We start from the raw sequence: 19,167 nt of genomic DNA on the forward strand, positions 1-19,167 counted from the left end.
CACATTAAACACAGCTTGTGAATAACTTAATTGAGATTTCTTATTGTTATATTTGCACCATTCGATCACAGATTTGATCGCCCACAGTTCAGCCTGGAAAATAGAGCATGTGGAAGAGAGTTTGTACTGAGATGAGAACACCTCACAATCGTTTTCATGAACAACGAAGGCACATCCAACTCTGTCCTGTTCATCTGTGCTTGGTATGCGAGATCCATCTGTGTAAATAAAGCAGTCATGGGTAATTGAACAATTTTCCTAAATGAAGTTTTTGAAGAGACTTGGGTGATCAGACTGTAGAAAATGACAAGGTTGCTCTAGAGTGGTATTCAGAATGGGCATTGGTGACACTTTGTTTTTCATCCAAAAAGTGAGTTCAGCTTTTGCTATCGCTGTCAGTGGCTCAGTGCCTGCAACAAGAAGAGCTGCATCAGTAGAGGTGGTGCGGTAAGCACGGGAAATACGAAGGGCAAATCCTCTCTGAATTTGCATCAATTTATGCTGAGCCTATTTCTTCTCAAGTGTCATTCGAAAAGAGGAAACACAATACAATATCAGAGGTACAAATACTGTATCATAAATAATTCTTAGTACCTCTGAATTTAGTCCCCAAGAAGGTCTGCCGGCAATAACTAAACCTTGCATAAACTTACTGCCTTTCTGTTGTAGTTTGTTGAAATGGACCCTGAAGGTTAACTTCTTGTCAAATACAACTCCTAGATAAAGAATATGATTTTCAATAGTGATAGGCTTTCTTAGTTTCCCTCTCCTTGTAACAAGCATGGCCTTCGTTTTCTGTGGAGTAAATTGTAATTTATTACCACAAGCCGGTTATTTAAGTCAGAAGTTACTGTGCTTATTAGTTTATGACTTCATTGTTGAAGTCAATTCCTAAATACTTGATTCGTTCATTGTTTGTTTGATTATTGATCCTTCAAGTGTAGTGATGTTTCCTTCAGTTAATTTTCCTTTCTTCAGGGTTATAGATTTGCTTTTAAGAGGATATATATGTAAACCAATTTTTGCAAAGCTGCTTTCGGCTAAATTTAACAAGGTAGTAGCATCACTTTCGGTTTTCCTGATTATGACTAGGTCATCTGCGAAAGCAAGTGAGGATAACGGTGGTAGATCATCAGATAAAATATAGCCATAATGGAGAATTGTTATTTTCGGTCCTTTCAAAATGATCTGAAATCGTAGTTATTGGAATTTTACAAGAATGGGCCTTAGTAGTTTTGTCCAAAATTTTGCAAGCAATTTTCCACCTCTGATTATAGAAATAATACTGGGCTACCTCATAGGCATAATGCTCTCTATTTTTCACTCATTGCATTTTAGATCTCCGCTGTGGGTTACTAGAGGTTTTATGGTCATATTTATGATTACTTTGTAAATTTCTACTTTTGTAATATCTAACGGCAGGATGTTGATGACCATGTAATTGATTTACCTGATCTGCAAAGAACTGCATAACCTCAGAAGTAAAAGATTCTAGCTGATCAGCATCAGCGTTTTGGATAATGTTTGAAATTCTATCCTCCCAACTCTTCATGGGATTAACATTTTCAGTTTTATGGTCAGCGACCATTGGGGTTTCTTCTGTCAACTGTACGCTTTCCCCAACATTCATGTTACTAGCATATTGTGTTACGATTTTATTTCTCCTTTTCTCAGGGTGAGTTTTTCCTATGTGAACATTTACTCCTAACATGGATTTACAACATTTATTACAAATAGAGCAAGGAATTTCATCACCAGACTGTGAATCAACATTGGGCATTTTAATTCAGTATGTTTATTTTAACCTGGCAGGAGATGAACGTTATTTCTTTTTCATGGAGTTACTAAAGTAAATATCGGAGCTGTAAGTATTCTTAGCGCTGGATCAATGATAATTTTGTAATGACAAGATAGATGGATGTGGTGAATATTGAAAAGAAAAAACATTGTAAATCTAATTTATCAATCAATCAATCAATCAATCAATCACTACTGATCTGCAGTCGCCCAGGTGGCAGATTCCCTATCTGTTGTTTCCCTAGCCTTTTCTTAAATTAATGCAAAGAAATTGGAAATTCATTGAACATCTCCCTTGGTAAGTTATTCCAATCCCTAACTCCCCTTCCTATAAACGAATATTTGCCCCAGTTTGTCCTCTTGAATTCCAACTTTATCTTCATATTGTGATCTTTCCTACTTTTATAAACGCCACTCAAACTTATTCGTCTACTGCCACTGACAGCTCGGAACATACCACTTAGTCGAGCAGCTCATCTCCTTTCTCCCAAGTCTTCCCAGCCCAAACTTTGCAACATTTTTGTAACACTACTCTTTTGTCATTGCCCAGAACAAATCGAGGTGCTTTTCTTTGGATTTTTTCCAGTTCCTGAACCAAGTAATCCTGGTGAGGGTCCCATACACTGGAACCATACTCTAGTTGGGGTATCACCAGAGACAAATATGCTCTCTCTCCTTTACATCCTTACTACAACCCCTAAATACTCTCATAACCATGTGCAGAAATCTGTACCCTTTATTTACAATCATATTTATGTGATTACTCCAATGAAGATCTTTCCCTATATTTACACCTAGGTATTTACAATGATCCTCAAAGGGAACTTTCACCCCCATCAACGCAGTAATTAAAACTGAGAGGACTTTTCCTATTTGTGAAACTCACAACCTGACTTTTTACCCCGTTTTATCATACTACTGTCCATCTCACAACATTATCGAGGTCATTTTGCAGTTGCTCACAATCTTGTAACTTATTTATTGCTCTGTACAGAATAACATCATCCGCAAAAAGCCTTGCCTCTGATTCCACTTCCTTACACATATCATTGATATATATAATACTGCCTTGCGTAATTCCCCTCTTAATTAATACACTGACAGATAAAGCTTCACCTACTCTAATTCTCTGAGTTCTATTTTCTAGAAACAGAGCCACCCAATTCAGTCACTCTTTTGTCAAGTCCAATTGCACTCATTTTTGCCAGTAGTCTCATATGATCTACCCTATCAAATGCCTTAGACAGGTCAATCGTGATACAGTCCAACTGACCCCCTGAATCCAAGATATCTGTTATATCTTGCTGGAATCCTACAAGTTGGGCTTCAGTGGAATAACCTTTCCTAAACCCAAACTGCCTTCTATCAAACCAGTTATTAATTTCGCAAACATGTCTAATACAGAGCTGCCAACCTTTGGAATGGCTTTTCCGTAATTCCCCTTCCCTACCCTCAAAAAAATGTTGGAGTCAAATCCAAAGCACACTCATCCCTTCTGGACACCCTCTTTGTCTTTCCCGACAACAATCTGTTCTAAAATATATCCTATTACACAATACGTTTGCACATTACCTGTTCTGTCATAAAATATTCTTTGTAGCTTGTTTCACACGCAGCAGGTGCTTTTGTGGGGGATTTTTCTTGTAGCATCCTTCCTCCTGTGAGGACATTTTCCGCTTATGAACAATAAGCGATTCCAGTGTAGATGTGATTATTGTAGGCCTGAAGTCCTTCTGTTTTTTCCTATTAACACTGAGAAATCTTTCTGTGGGAGAGTTACTGGAAGGTATACTTAATACTGCAATAATAGAAAATTACATTTTATAGTGAAAGATAGCAGAGTAGAGTTCCTCACAATGAATTTCACGACGCCCACGGGTATGAAAAGGAAGTGACGATCGAATAAATATCGTTGCCAACTCACAAGCATTGAAACGAAGAGAGTCGAGTACTAATGCTTGAAAAGATTCATTTTTCCTTCTTTCCTTATTTTTTCCGTAGAAATTATAATGTCGTTATGTCGCTTTTCCGTAATAATTTACCCTTTGGCCGTAATCCCATAATCGTGAGGGGAAATCCGTAATAATTACCGATAATCCGTAACAGTTGGCACCTCTGCTAATATAATCAGAAAGAATGCCATCCCAAAGCTTACATACAATGCATGTCAAACTGACTGGCCTGTAATTTTCAGCTTTATGTCTATCACCCTTTCCTTTATATACACAGGGGCTACTATAGCAACTCTCCATTCATTTGGTAAAGTTCCTTCATGGAAACTATAATCAAACAAGTACTTCAGATATGGTACTATATCCCAACCCACTGTATTTAGCGTATCCCCCGAAACCTTATCAATTCCAGCCACTTTTCTAGTTTTCAACTTTTGTATCTTACTGTAAATGTCATTGCTGTCATAGGTAAATGTTAATACTTCTTTAGTATTAGTCACCTCCTCTATCTGGACATTATCCTTGTAACCAACAATCTTTACATACTGCTGGCTGAATACTTCTGCCTTTTGAAGATCCTTGCATACACACTCCCCTTGTTCATTAATGTTTTCTGGAATGTCCTTCTTGGAACATGTTTCTGCCTTAAAGTACCTATACATACTCTTCCATTTTTCACTAACATTTGTATGACTGCCAATTATGCTTGCCATCATGTTATCCTTAGCTGACTTCTTTGCTAGATTCAATTTTCTAGAAAGTTCCTTCAATTTCTCCTTACTTCCACAGCCATTTCTAACTATTTCTTTCCAACCTACACCTCCTCCTCAGTCTCTTTACTTCCCTGTTATAATATAGTGGATCTTTACCATTCCTTACCACCCTTAAAGGTACAAACCTATTTTCACATTCCTCAACAATTGCTTTAAACCCATCCCAGAGTCTGTTTACATTTTTATTTACTGTTTTCCACCGATCATAGTTACTTATTAAAATCTCCCTCATGCCTGTTTTATCAGCCATATGGTATTGCCTAACAGTCCTAATTTTAATCTCTTCCTTTCTTTCACATTTATTTTTAATTACCACAAAAACAGCTTCATTATGACTGATACCGTGTATTACTTCAGTTTCCCTATAGAGCTCATCTGGTTTTAACAGCACCACATCTAGAATATTCTTCCCTCTAGTTGGTTCCATCACTTTCTGAATCAGGTGCCCTTCCCATTTTAACTTTTTGCCATTTGTTGGTCATGCTTTCTGTCGTTCGCATTACCTTCCAAATTGACATTTGGTAAATTGAGATCACCCCCTACAATCACGTTCCTTTCCTTATCGTTTCCCACATAGCTGAGTATCTTATCAAATAATTCTGAATCAGCATCTGTGCTACCCTTTCCCGGTCTGTACACTCCAAAGACATCTAGTTTCCTATTATCTTTAGAAATGAGCCTTACCCCTAGAATTTCTTTTTTGGCATCTTTAACTTTTTTGTAGCTTACAAATTCTTCTTTCACGAGAATGAATACTCCCCCTCCTACCATTCCTATCCTATGATACACCCTCCAGTTCTGTGAGAAAATTTCTGCATACATTATATCATTTCTCAGCCATGATTCAACTCCTATTACAATATCTGGTAAGTATATATCTATTAAATTACTTAATTCTTTTCCTTTCTTTACAATACTTCTACAGTTTTATGTCATCCCTACTTGATTTCCATTTCCCTGTTTCCTTAACACTGCTCCTTAGGCCACCCTGTTTCCCTGAATGTACCTCCCTATAACCCTTCTAAACAAATTTCTTAACTTATACGTACCAATGCAGTTTAAGTGAAGGCCATCTGAGCGTGGATCCCTATCTCCTACCCATCCATTAGGATGTGTAAATCTCACTCCCAGTTTCCCACATACGCACTCCATAGTCTCATTTAAATCCCCAATCACCTCCCAGTCAGTATCCCTCCTACACAGTATTCCACTGATAGCAATCTCTGCTTCCTTAAACTTCACCCGTGCTGCATTTACCAGATCCCACACATCCCCAACTATGTTGGTACTTATACCTGCTTGTCTTACGTTGTTAGTACCAACGTGAAATACTACCACCTTCTCCTTTCCCTCTACCTTCTCTTCTACTTTCCTCAACATCTGCCTTAACCTAATTCCTGGATAACACTCTACCCTGGTTCCCTTTCCTCCGCACACTTTCTCCACAAGTCTAACAATGGAATCCCCTATGACCAGAGCCTTAACCCTACCCACCTCATTTGATCCCCTCTCCTCCTGGTCAGTCCTATCTTTCCTGACAGCTGCAGAAGCTACTTCTTCCTCCCTTTTCTCTATCCCATGACCCTGTTCCCTGTTTGTAGAGGTATGTAGAGTATACATACAGGTAGATATACCCACTCCATATGATGATATCAGATGTAACTAATGCGAATTCTGCCAGATGGTAGTGTGTTATTACTTCCAAGATTTGGTAACATTTAAATTAGTCTGCCTTGAGAAGAACTATGTGCAATCAACACCAAGCAATAAAATAAAGATGGCTGTTGACTTTTGCATTCACTTAACTTCACAGTTAAATGAAGAATCTCTTAACAGGAAGATCGCATAAGACAGAAAACACTACTACTTACGTAGAACATATTCTTGCATCCTAATTTTGATTAAATGGCAATTAGGGAAGTCATAATTTTCATAATCACCACATATGATGTCAAGTTTTGGAACTAATTCATGGCCTATTAATATTGTTTTTACTTACGTAATCAGCTTGAAAGGGGGTTACAAGAACAGAAGCCTCAACTCTCTGTCCTCACTTCGATTATATTCTTCACCCGCTCCTCTACTCCTAACCCATGTGGGTGGGTGCGGTATCCTCTGCCTGGCCCCAGGAGCTCCTAACTTCGGAGCAGGGGTTGGCGATCACGGGGTCCTTAGCTGAGTCCCGGACATTGCTTCCACTTACTTGTGCCAGGCTCCTCACTTTCATCTATCCTATCCGACCTCCCTTGGTCAACTCTTATTCTTTTCTGATTCCAACAATATTAGGTTACGAGGCCTAGGGAGTCTTTTTCTTTTCACACCCTTCATGGCCCTCGCTTTCCTTGGCCGTTGCGTCTTCCGTTTTCTCTCTGGTTGTACTTCCTCTTAAAACAATAATCATCACCACCATGCCCTCATCTACTCTCCCCCTCTTCTTCACCATTTTAGCCTATGTCTTTCTCATTTTTTGTGTATCCAATTCTACTCCTCAATTCTGTCTCACTCATCTGGATCCTACTTTTCTCTCTTTCCCTCATTACCCAAGTTTCTCAAGGATGTCATGCTTTTGCTGTTTTGGGGGAAACCAAGCTTCTAACACAGGGTCCTTAAAACAGTGCATCGGTTTTGTATCATGCAGTATATTATTTGTTTCTTGGTTTGTCAACATTGTTGTGTATCGTTTCCGTATCCATGAACATTCTGACTGTTGCTTCAGTCTGAGTTTCTTCATTGTGTGCCTAGTCAGGGAGCAGTTTACTATTGCGCAACGTGCGCTAACTGTGAGAAGTTATGCAGCAACTGCAGATGTCTTTGTGCGGTTGTAGGGTGCAATGAAGCACTCAATGAATTAACAGTTATGGTAACTTACAGTAAAGTTCAATGAAACGGGTTCAACAGTGAACATTAAAAGTTGTGGCCGATCTGAGCAAAACATTGAGGTGGCTTTTGCCAGTATGGTTGGTTCTCTGCCGTTCTTGGGAATTGGACAGCAGTACAGCGAATTCTCTGGTAAGATCTCCATTACCATCCTTACAAAATTCAGCTAATACAGCAGCTGACTATCACAAGAAGAGGCAAAATTTTGTTGACTGGTTTCTGAGAAGAGGACATGTTTAACAACAGTTTTAGCGACAAGGCGGACTTCCACTTAAATGGATTTGTGAATAAACAGAACTAATGTATCTGGGGGCAGCAAAATCCCTTCATGGTTCAAGAAAGGGAAATGCATCCACAGCAAGAGATGGTTTCATGCAAGCAGCTTCATGAGATGACTTGTGGTGCCACCTGTCACATTTCCCAGAAATATGAAGTTTCTTACATGTGAAACAATTTAGTTGCTCCATGAGCAGTTTCCCGATCGCTTCATCTCGTGTAATGGTGACCATCAACGTCATGAGACTTAATCCCTTGCGATTTTTTCTTTCGGGTTATCTTAAATCATTGGTGTAAGTCTGAAAAACCAAAACACGCGCGAATTAAAGCAGTAAATGTGACGACTTGTTCGGGAAATCCAAGTGGAATCTTGTCAGGCAGTCATAGCGAATTTCACGGGCAGAGTTCTTGCAATCCAGTGCAGTCATGCCCGACCTGAAATGGGAACGTGTTTTGAAGGAGACTATACTTTTGAGGAACGTTTCTGCTTGTCTCTCACTTCCCTCCCTCAGTAGTTCCAGTCTCCGTTGCTTCACACGTGGTGCAGGTGCTACGCTCACGCACTTACAAACTAGACAGAAGCCGTGCAAAAGCGGTGCTCGAGTTAGTGCAGCGTCATACAATCAAGTGTTAGAGGGTCATAGTGCTCTATTGTGGTATTACCTGCCTACTGCAGTATCGTTCTTTTATCCTCCATGTACCTGTGGAAGCTGGGAGAGAAATAAAACAGCGCTCAAGCAAAACAATTCTCAAACACAACAGGAAAACACATGAGTATCACACAAAAAACTTGTGGGCCACAGAGACCTTGATCATCGGGGTCAGAAAAGAACAAGAGAGGTCAGGCAGGAAAGAAGAAAGTGAGGAGCCTGACAATGACAAAATGTCAGACTCAGCTTGAGGCCCTGTGGTCACCAACATACTTCAAATCTGCCATTACAAAATAATGTACTGCGAACCACTGATAGCGACAAGCAGGTTGAAGAACCATGACTCAGTCCGTATCACCGACAGATGTCTTGAGCAACAGACTTTGTATCTGAAAGGCAACTCCAATCACTAAGAAAACAGACTTAAATCTCACACTCTGCAACCTTTAAGCTCTGACCTGCACTGCAGCACTCATCACAAGAAAACTCATCACAGATCATCATACAGAGTTAAGAGGATTTGCACTCGCTAATGATGACAAACTTCTGGGATAGGAGCAGGAACTTAACTGTGTTACATTACAACTCAATAAAGGGCTCTTGAACCTGAGACAATGGACACATACGGACATACGGACACAAAATTGAGAGAGCTAAATCAATTAATGCAGTATTTTCCTGATTGTAAGCAGACTTAATTTTTTTCTTGGTTTATGTGAAGTGTGCTGTGAGAGTTTACATATTTGGCCTTCTTCAAGTAAACTTTGGATCACTTAAAATTGTATCAAATTTTATTACAAGTTATAAATCTCATTATGAAACCGTATCGGATTTCAGAATAAGAAGTTATTATATTAATAAAACCACCTTTCGAATACACAATAGTCCTTTATGTTTACGATAAAAGCATTTAATTACAAGTAGGACATGTTTCGCTCGATCTTAGTGAGCGTCATCTGAGCAGAGATATATAACATTTCATGTCATTCATTCCACTTACATTTCAAGCAATTTTAATGATCAATATTTGTTTTAACAGACATAATATAATCTTATTATTTTTAAATTGTTAAAATTCGTATTTTATCAATGTATATTGGACGTTTTTTCGTTATATATACCAGGATCAGGGCCCTGACCCATCATGGATTATGTTATCTATAACTGATGATGCCCACTAAGATTGAGCGAAACATGTTCTACTTGTAATTAAATGCTTTTATCCTAAATATAAAGGACTATTGTGTATTCGAAAGGTGGTTTTATTAATATAATAACTTCTTATTAAATTTTATTGCCGAAATTTGTCGATTACCCTGTATCGTATGTGTCCATTTTTCTGGGAATTGCACAAGATACAAGCTTTGAGAAGTTTCCAAGGACAAGACAAGGAGCGTCAAATTAAAAATTTAAATTTGATTGGTTTAAATAAATCGAAAGGTAACTCCTGTGCGGTCATTGGTCATTAATTTTGCTGTGCCATTTCCTGATGCACCAAACAGCGCGGGCTATCTTCACAGGGGTGCTTCATTCTCTGTATTTAGGATCATGAAGACTAATACCCGCAAAATTGTAAGACTAAAACTTAATTATATCAGGGTTTGTATTTATGATAGTGTTCCTTATTTCCTTTTGTTTTTTAAATAATAAATACGTATTAACTAAATTATTCTTTGTTGAAGTTTCAGCCAAAAAGTCCTTTGATCCTTCTGCTGTCCACATCCTGGCTGTAGTTGGCACAATTTTTTACCTTGTTTAGTTTTGATTTTATGATATGGTTTTAACTATTCTAAACTTTCTTTTATAACTGTTACGTTAAGCGCTCAACAGCTGCTACAGTTCAAAAACTCCCCGATGGCTTAAAATTGGTATTGCTGACAGAGATGGTTAAGTAGACGACACCCTTTATTTATGCAATAGGAAATATTTCCACAAAATAATGCCAGAAGCTGAGATAAGTAAGATTTCACCATCATGCAGATTCAAGCCCGGTTTTATCACCAGTTGTTAAACATATGTTAACAAGTTGTTAGCTAACACCATGTTAAAAATATATCAATGTGATAAGATTTCTTCAAACCTTTTCTGAGAATTGTTAGCTAACATGTTGTTAACTCTCGGAAGAGTTACGAACAATGTGGCAACACCAAGTGATTTTTGAGTGTGCCCTGATGCATATGGGAGTAATTAAATATTATGTTGTCGTTTACAGAACCTGGCAGGTCATCCTATTATGTGCTCCTTTCTTATTCTTCTCTCTCTCTCTCTTTTTTTTTTTTTTTTTTTTTTGTTGTTGTTATTTGCTTTACGTCGCACCGACACAGATAGGTCTTATGGGGACGATGGGACAGGGAAGGGCTTGGGTTACAACCATTAATAACTCGAATCCCTTCTGATTGCAGCTCTGTTTCTGGTTCTTGCGAGTATACACCTAAAACACCAACTCATAGTAGCTGTCAATAATCTGTTGGTGTTCTGCTCAGGGAAGTACTATAAGCGGAAACTCTTCAATTCTTCAATTGTCTCCCCGAACATTACAGGAAAAACTGGCGGTCATGCGCTTAAAAAGCGCTCGATCCTGAATGCACTTGACGGAGCGAAGACAATGACAAAGAAATAAGTGATGATGCCTGAATCATCTGATGATGATGACGGATTGAACAATTAAATGACAGGAAAATGTATTCCTTATGCTTTGTATACAACTTTTTTTTTTTTTGTTTGTTTGTTTGTTTGTTACCTGGGGGTCGCCTTATAATTGAATAAAGGAGTTGGTTAGTTCCAAAACTCAACATGTCCATGTTAAGGTGCATTGAGAAAAAATGGAAAAACTGTTGTCAGTGTTAATATCAGGATTAAACTGATGAGAATGTGTATTATGATAACGGCAATAAATTGTCATGACTGAAATAATGACGACAATAACGTAGAATTTCACTAGAGTTAAATAATAATGAAAGTTTGTTAGACATGTTGTGTTTTGGAACAAACAACAATGGACACAGGTTTGGAATGGTTCTGAGTGATACTGTAGACTTATTCAGTTGTCTAGAATTTCCCGTTCTTTGTAGAAGCTGACATCTGGATTAGATTCCCATTCACTACCATAATGCTTTTTTGAGTACATTTACAACGTCATTGTGTTTTGTAACTATAGGTAAAATATCAAGCTGTATTGGTTCACTAAATATCTTGCCCCTCCTGCAAACACCTTGTGATTTGCTCAGATTTGTGAAATATGTTGCTTTGCCTTGAATGGTTACTGTGATTTTATTCCTTTGTATGATGAATCCTTTTGTGGGAGCAAATTTGAAACTTCAATGACTGATTCCTATTTTTTTTTTTCCATGCATCCCTTGACCCCAACGACGGGCCAACTATGTTGGTACTTTTCCTGTTATGTCGTGGCTCGGCAGCTATATTACTGTTTTCACCGACTCTAATGTCTTGTTCATCCATTTCACTAGTTATAAAAGCTGCATGAGTGAGCAGACTGGCTTCTCTATAATGAAAGAAATCACTGTCGATACAATGAACTACGCATTATTAACAGCAAACTTTTCTTACAACAGTAAACTCCCTTCTGTTACCAGGTTACTTTGGACATGTCATGTTATGGAACCAAATGTCTTGTGTACGTACTCAGTTTTGGAACAGAACTGAAACTTTAAAGGTTTAATATCTAAGGAATAACAAGATTTATGGAGCAAAAACATTGTCAAGTATTAAATAAAAAGCCCCAAAGATTATGAAAAATAAAATAACTCATTTTTTAACTTTTGTAGACATGTTGAGTTTTGTAACTAACTGACTCAAATAGGGTACCTTTTTCTAATCAGATCAGGCAGCAGTTTCCTAATGTAATCACTTGTTTTCCACATAACAACTCAGATATTATCTAAATATATTAAAAGTTCTCACTGGCATTTCAGAATCTATTGAGTGAATGAATGAATGAATGAATGAATGAATGATGAATGAAAAAAATGGGCTGTTTTTCCCCTGTTACTCATATTCATTCAGCCTTGTCCTTTCCCATGTGTTTTTGTTGTGGCTGCGCTGAATTACCCGTATGAAATCTCAGATCACTTTTGGATGAAGAGCCATAAACCTGACTCACGATGCAGTCATAATCACAACAAAAGAAGGGTATATCACTACCTATTCTAAGAGTTAAAGCAAACAGAAAATAACAGTAAGGGCAAATATGAGGGTAGGAGAGTCACATAGAACCAGAGGTGCCTGCAGAATTAGCCGAACTACAACGACAAATGTTGGCAGCAAATGCACCGCTACCGGTCAGAAACCAGCACACACATTGCAGAACCAAAGAGAGGCCGAGGAAGAACACAACACAAATGTCACGCTATCACCTTCTGTTCTGTTTCCCAGTCTGTCCACGAGGATGCTACACGAACATTCAAGACAAAACAAGACAGAGCTTTGTACAAGATGTCTATTGTGTTCCTATTACTGTACCTCAGACCCATTTCTGTTCAGCCCTTGATAAGCTTCTTTCATCTTCATCAGCCTCCCTTCATTCCCCGTGAGCATAGACGAACACAGTGGGTAAAGACAAGGAGCATGAAACAAACACAGAGGGAGAAAAGGAAGCCTACATATCAAGAGGGGAATGTAAAAGTGAAAGCATTTTATTTTCACACAGCAGCTTTGTCCACATGGTCATAGTTTCCAGAATTCCTCCTAATATAATAAATGTGTTTGGACATTTGTCTGAACGACTTGATTAGAAACAACTTAAGAATGACCTGGGATAACATAGCCACAATTTTCTCACCTTCAAGTTAAGTGTAAGAGAGGGCCAACTTCGCCACCTAAATATATATATTTTTTTGCAATTTGCTTTACATCGCACTGACACAGACAGGTCTTATGGCGACTATGGGATAGGAAAGGCCTAGGAATGGGAAGGCAGCGGCCCTGGCCTTAATTAAGGTGCCCCAGCATTTACCTGGTGTGAAAATGGGAAACCACGGAAAACCATTTTCAGGGCTGCCGACAACGGGGTTCGAACCTACTATCTCCCGATTACTGGATACTGGCCACACTTAAGCGACTGCAGCTATCGAGCTTGTGCCACCTAAATAAATAAATACATAAATAAACAAATAAATAAATGAATAAATAAATAATTCCTCCAAATTTGCAAGATCGCAACAGGCACCGCGATAGGCCCATCCTATGCCAAAGTCTTCATGGGAAAAGTTAAGAAGGCATTTCTTGCTACTGAGTTTCTCTGGCCCGCAAGTCTGATGACGCACCGCCTCATCTCTAATTACACTTCCCACTTCTCTCACTTCCCTTGATGCTGCCCTCCACTTCTGTACACATTAAACCCATGGACCATCAGCAGTTTTCACCTATAGCACACCTTCATCATCCTTGACTACATAAAATCGATCATATCTTAAAACAGGCAGTCAATGATCGCTCCTACTTTCAAAAAGCCCCATAGTCACATTCAGCCTCCCATCTAACCTCAAAAACATTCACTCATCACGAACCACAGCGACCCGCACCCCTTTCTAGCTGTGAATACAGCCGCTGAGACATCTGTTGTCTACATATACCCAGCAGCATCGCCACAGGCCGTCGTGACTGCACTTGACCCAACCAGTTTCAGTGCCTAGTGTTCTACACTGATTCTACTCAAACAAATATGCAGGCATAAGAGAACCTGCAAAACATGGATCTCCCTGTCCCCACTCACACTCGCAACCAAAGAGTTATAAAGTCCTCCCACCCTCTTGCTCTTAAGTTTGACGTGAACTTGGGTTCAGTTCTAGGGAAGCATTCTCGATTCTCTCGCCTCTCACATCAACTACCATTCTCATTCTATCCTCGACTGATGAAGTCACTGGCTACTTTCTCTTTGAATACACAGAGAAGCATTTTTTCAAGGAGAACTGTTAGAGATGGGAAGAAAATACTTTGGAATTTGTTGCAGGAAAGTCAATTCTAAGTCTATTTGATGAGCTACAGTTTTTTAATGGAATGGTAGCGTTCTCGTGTTTAAGGATGCCAGAGCTCCCTTTAGGAGACAGCACAATGGTTATCCAGATGCACCAAGTCGTTCAGACATCATTAGTGGTTAGAGGATTGAGCTCTATGTCAAGTCAGCCACATGCGGTCGTTGAACCAACATCACTCACCTCTTGGCATTTCTCCAGAGAATGCAGCAGATAACGACGAGAACGATGAGAAGCAGGCAGGCCCCGGACACGCTCCAGAAGGCAATCTGAAGTGGCTCCTTTGGCTCCCACCAGAACTGGAAGGGAATGACAAGAATGTAGATTTTTGTGAAATGGATTAAATTTTATACTTTTAAGCCAAGTAATTCCAAGGTACACTCAGTAATATGACTTCATACCAGAACAACATTCATTCTTAATCTCCAGCTACAATGCACAAGTCATCAAGATAAATTTTAAAAAAATCACAGTTCCAAATTAAATGAGGACAGTGGACATCAGTCATTTGAAATGTCAAGAATCTAAACCCATATTTTCTTTGTCAAATTTTAAAGCTTCTCCATTATGGAAGAAAAAAGTTCCACACCTAAGAGTGTAAAAATCACAAAAAAAAGCCATGAATGAATTCTGAAATTCTCTGTGAATGAATGTGAAATATTAAAATGGGAACTGAAAAGCAGTAAAATACTGCTAATTCTCGGCAACGCACGACATAGAACTAAGAAATAAAGTTAGGTTTTGTTCCACCCAATCAGTACACGTCACTTTACAAGTGAACTGTTTAATTAAAAACATATTAAAAACATTTAGGGACATGTTTTGTCTCTATTTGAGACTTCATCAGCCATAAAATCACATGGTAGATTACAAAACTCAAATCAGAAACTGAACAAAATGTAAATGTGGAAGAACTCAATATCTTTTAAAGACTATTTCAGAAATGCAAAAATATAAATATATATATATTATTTACACAAATTGGCCTCACTTCTTTCAAAAAAGTTTTGTCTTCAATGTTAGAAATGAAATTAATTTGAAATTGACAAGCCTGCCATAACGTCTCGTACGGAATCAATGTCCATTGTTGCTGTCCGTATGCCCGTCTCAGTATTTTCCAAATTCCTATGTTCCTCATCACCAGATGTTTCATTCCAGACTTGTGTCTATGCCATACACCAGTCAATGTCATATGTTATGTCAACCTCTTAGACTGACTCTGATGGTTCGGTCAGCTGCCGCTTCGAGCGATCCGGGGAGCCATATGGTGGCGAATGAACGTACCATTTCTACTTCTATTATATTGTCTAAATTTTAAAGAGTCATTGTTTAAGAAGCCTTTCTCGTGAACAGTCGAGATTTTCTTCTGATGACGCAGAACACAGTTGTCTGTAAAACGTTAAGAATTTCACCTTATTTTCTTGACACGGCATAAGCCCAAGAGCCTATACTGCATCATGTCTCTAAGTACGGGCCATGAAAGCATCAATGGCAAAATCTAACTTTGTTTCTTAGTTTTAACTATCAATACGGATCTATACAATGAAGTTCGTAAATTGTACTAACACACGACATAATCGGTCAATTGAAATTCTGAACCTTCAACCAGAAAACTGAAATATACTTTATAAGAAGTCAGTTCTCAAGCTGAGAGAGAACAAACAATCAGCGGACAAGCCTGCTAGGGACCGTCCTTTCTTGTACCACTTTAACAATCAGCGGACAAGCCTATTGTTAACATTTTAAATCTCTCTTTCTCTAAATCTTTCTTCACCTCTTGTTGCTGTTGACTTGAATATCTGTTATCAGCCATTGTATAGATATGTCCGCGATCTCATTTTCTTATTCTTTCTGCTATATTGGCCAATGGCCGTAGCCGTGTTGAAACACCGGATCCCATGAGATCTCCGAAGTTAAGCAATTTGGGCGTGGTCAGGAGTTGGATGGGTTGCCACGCGCTGTTTGTGGGGGGTAAGGGAATTGAGGAGCGGAAAGGAACTGGCCACCCTACCGCACATAAACTCCGGCTCAGGAGCACCTCTGCGGAGGTTCAGACCTGCCTTCGCGCAGAATAACCCTTACCTTACCTGCTATATTTTCTATGTTCTGGTACATTTCCTTACATCTTCTTAATTTCCATTGTTCTGTTGTTTTCATTGGTCCTACGTTTTTTCTCACCGGGCGAGTTGGCCGTGCGGCTAGGAGCACGCAGCTGCAAGATGGCATCCGGGAGATAGTGGGTTCGAACCCCACCGTTGGCAGCCCTGAAGATGGATTTCCGTAGTTTGCCATTTTGACACCAGGCAAATGCTGGGGCTGTACCTTAATGAAGACCACGGTCCCTTCCTTCCCACTCCTGTCCCACCGTTGCCATAAGACCAACGTGTGTCAGTGCGACAAAGCTAATTGTAAAAAAAAAAAAAAAAAAACCCTCACGATTCTTTTTCTAGCACTTCAAGTTTATCTAAACTATACTGTAGTTTAAAACTAGACATTCTGCTTTCACCACTGTATACTAGTGCCTTATTTCAAGATTTGTAGATAAGTATTTCTTGTAAAGATACTTAGCAACTCTTTCCATCTTGTGTAATCTTCATCTACAGCAGATTTTTCTAAAGTTAACACCATGGCACTACAGCCCTGAAGGGCCTTGGCTTACCAAGCAACTGCCGCTCAGCCCGAAGGCATGGAAATCACGAGGTGTCGTGTGGTCAACACGGCGAATTCTCACGGCCGTTATTCCTGGCTTTCTAGACCGGGGCCACTATCTCACCGTAAGATAGCTCCTCAATTCTAATCGTGTAGACTGAGTGCACCTGGAACCAGCCCTGAGATCCTGGTAAAATTCCCTGACCTGGCCAGGAATCAAACCCAGGGCTTCCAGGTAAGAGGCAGGAACACTACCCCTACACCATGGAGCCAGAATTTTCTAAACCATTTTCTTGAATTATTTCTTCCAGGTATGTGAATTTGTATACTTTCTCCATTCAACCTCATGTCAAATCTTACCAACGTAGAGAATAACTGCTTATCATCATCTCCACAAACTTACTCCGATGATTCAGAATAAATTTAAGCCAACTTGAAACTTCGTGTAAACACAATTTCGCTGAACCATTTTATAAACAATCTACGAACTGTTTGACCATCAAATATTACGGGCAAATATACGTTGGCGTAAACAACAATTGCCCAGCATTTTGGAACGTTTTTTCTTTATCTTTTATATTCATTAATGTAATCTTTTTCATATTCTTGTACCTCATATTAACGTGTTATTCTACTTATGCATCAAACTCTGACTACGGCTTATAAGCCATCAACTGTCACTCGTAATTATAAGATACCTCCATTTTTAAGTGTATCACCTAAGAACCTACTAATTTAATATCATTTAAAAGTATTGTATATTTTTAATGAAATGATTTTATATGCTTTCCACTATGTATTTAAAATTTAATATTGACTAAGGCTTCAAGCCATCTACTGTAATGCTGTACAATCCTATGACGTCCTTTTCATCAAGTGAACAACACATGTTTTCATCACTACAATAGAGTTTTAGTTATTTCATGAACATTGCAAATAAAATTGGCCTCAAAATATCATTTGAAAAAACAGAAATTATGCCCCAAAAACCAACACAGCTAAAAGAAGTCACCATAAATGGTAATAAAATCAAAATAGTAATTCAGTTTAAATATCTTGGAGAAGTAATAACACATAACTTAAATGAAAAAATCTCAATCCAAGTAAGAACAAATAGATTAGCTAAAGCACAAAAATTAACATGGGATATCTACAAAAAGAAATGTCTATCAATAAATACAAAAATAAAACACTACAACACAGTTATAAAACCGGAAGCTACATATGCAGCAGAAACACTCTTTTACCTGAATAAACAATCAAAGACTGACAGACTTCAGAAAATTGAAAGGAGGATTGGAAGAACCTGTATCAACAAAAAATATCAGAAAGATGGACAGTGGCGGTTAATACCTAACAAAGTCGTGTACAAAGAGCTAGAACCCATTACAGATACTATGCGTAAGAGGAGACTGGGATTCTTTGGACATATCATGAGGATGCAGGACTCGAGACTTCTGAAACAACTAGTACAACACAATCTCGTCTCAAAAAATACCACAACAGGATGTAAATGGATCAGAGAAGTAAGAGAGGATCTGAAGGAAATAGGCCTTACAACAGAAGACACCAAAAATAAGATAAAATTGAATACAAAACTCAAGAATACAAACCTCCGCTTTACCCTTACACAAAACAAACCAACAACACGCACATTTTCAACTGAGGAAAGGGCACGAAGATCGGAGCGTCTGAAGAAGTACTGGGAGGACCGCAAAGCCCGAACAATCCCTTCAAAGAGACCTGAACGACGGACTGACTAAAGTGATCCTATGTGGTCATAAAAGAAGAAGAAGAAGAAGAAGCTGTAGAATACTTGGAAACATTGTCTGACAGAAATAATAAGGTTTTGATTAGTGACTGTAGATGCCTCAAAATATGAGGTGAAACATGTCTCACTTTTGAAAAATGTTTTAAGTTAAATGTCAATATCTTATATTGTATTGAATAGGTGGAAATAAAATTTTAAATATTTTCCTATATACTTAGTGTATTCAGCTGCCGGCACCTACCGATAATTGTGATTAATTATGAACACATCGGTTATAATAGGTACCAAGTGACAGTGAATTAGATATTTCTAGTGATTAACGGCTAACACTAAACGGGGAGTAGCCATAAAGAGATATTGTTGCATACAAATGGCATTCATCCCATAATGTGTATAATATGTTTGCCTTAAAACATTGATTGAAATTTGTGC

General features: G+C 38.6%; 1 protein-coding gene across 2 annotated transcripts in view; it reads right to left on the reverse strand.

Moving 5' to 3' along the window:
• The window catches only part of Gli (carboxyl ester lipase-like protein Gli), a 191,464-nt gene that overhangs the window by 14,769 nt on the left and 157,528 nt on the right, over nt 1-19,167 (reverse strand). For both annotated transcript variants that reach the window (XM_067154886.2, XM_068229317.1), the window contains exon 12: nt 14,499-14,614. In XM_067154886.2, coding sequence (XP_067010987.2) covers nt 14,499-14,614 — 116 coding nt within the window. The remainder of the gene's footprint in view (nt 1-14,498; nt 14,615-19,167) is intronic.

This window comes from Anabrus simplex, chromosome 10 (assembly GCF_040414725.1).
Source record: "Anabrus simplex isolate iqAnaSimp1 chromosome 10, ASM4041472v1, whole genome shotgun sequence".
NCBI classification, from domain to species: Eukaryota; Metazoa; Arthropoda; class Insecta; order Orthoptera; family Tettigoniidae; genus Anabrus; species Anabrus simplex.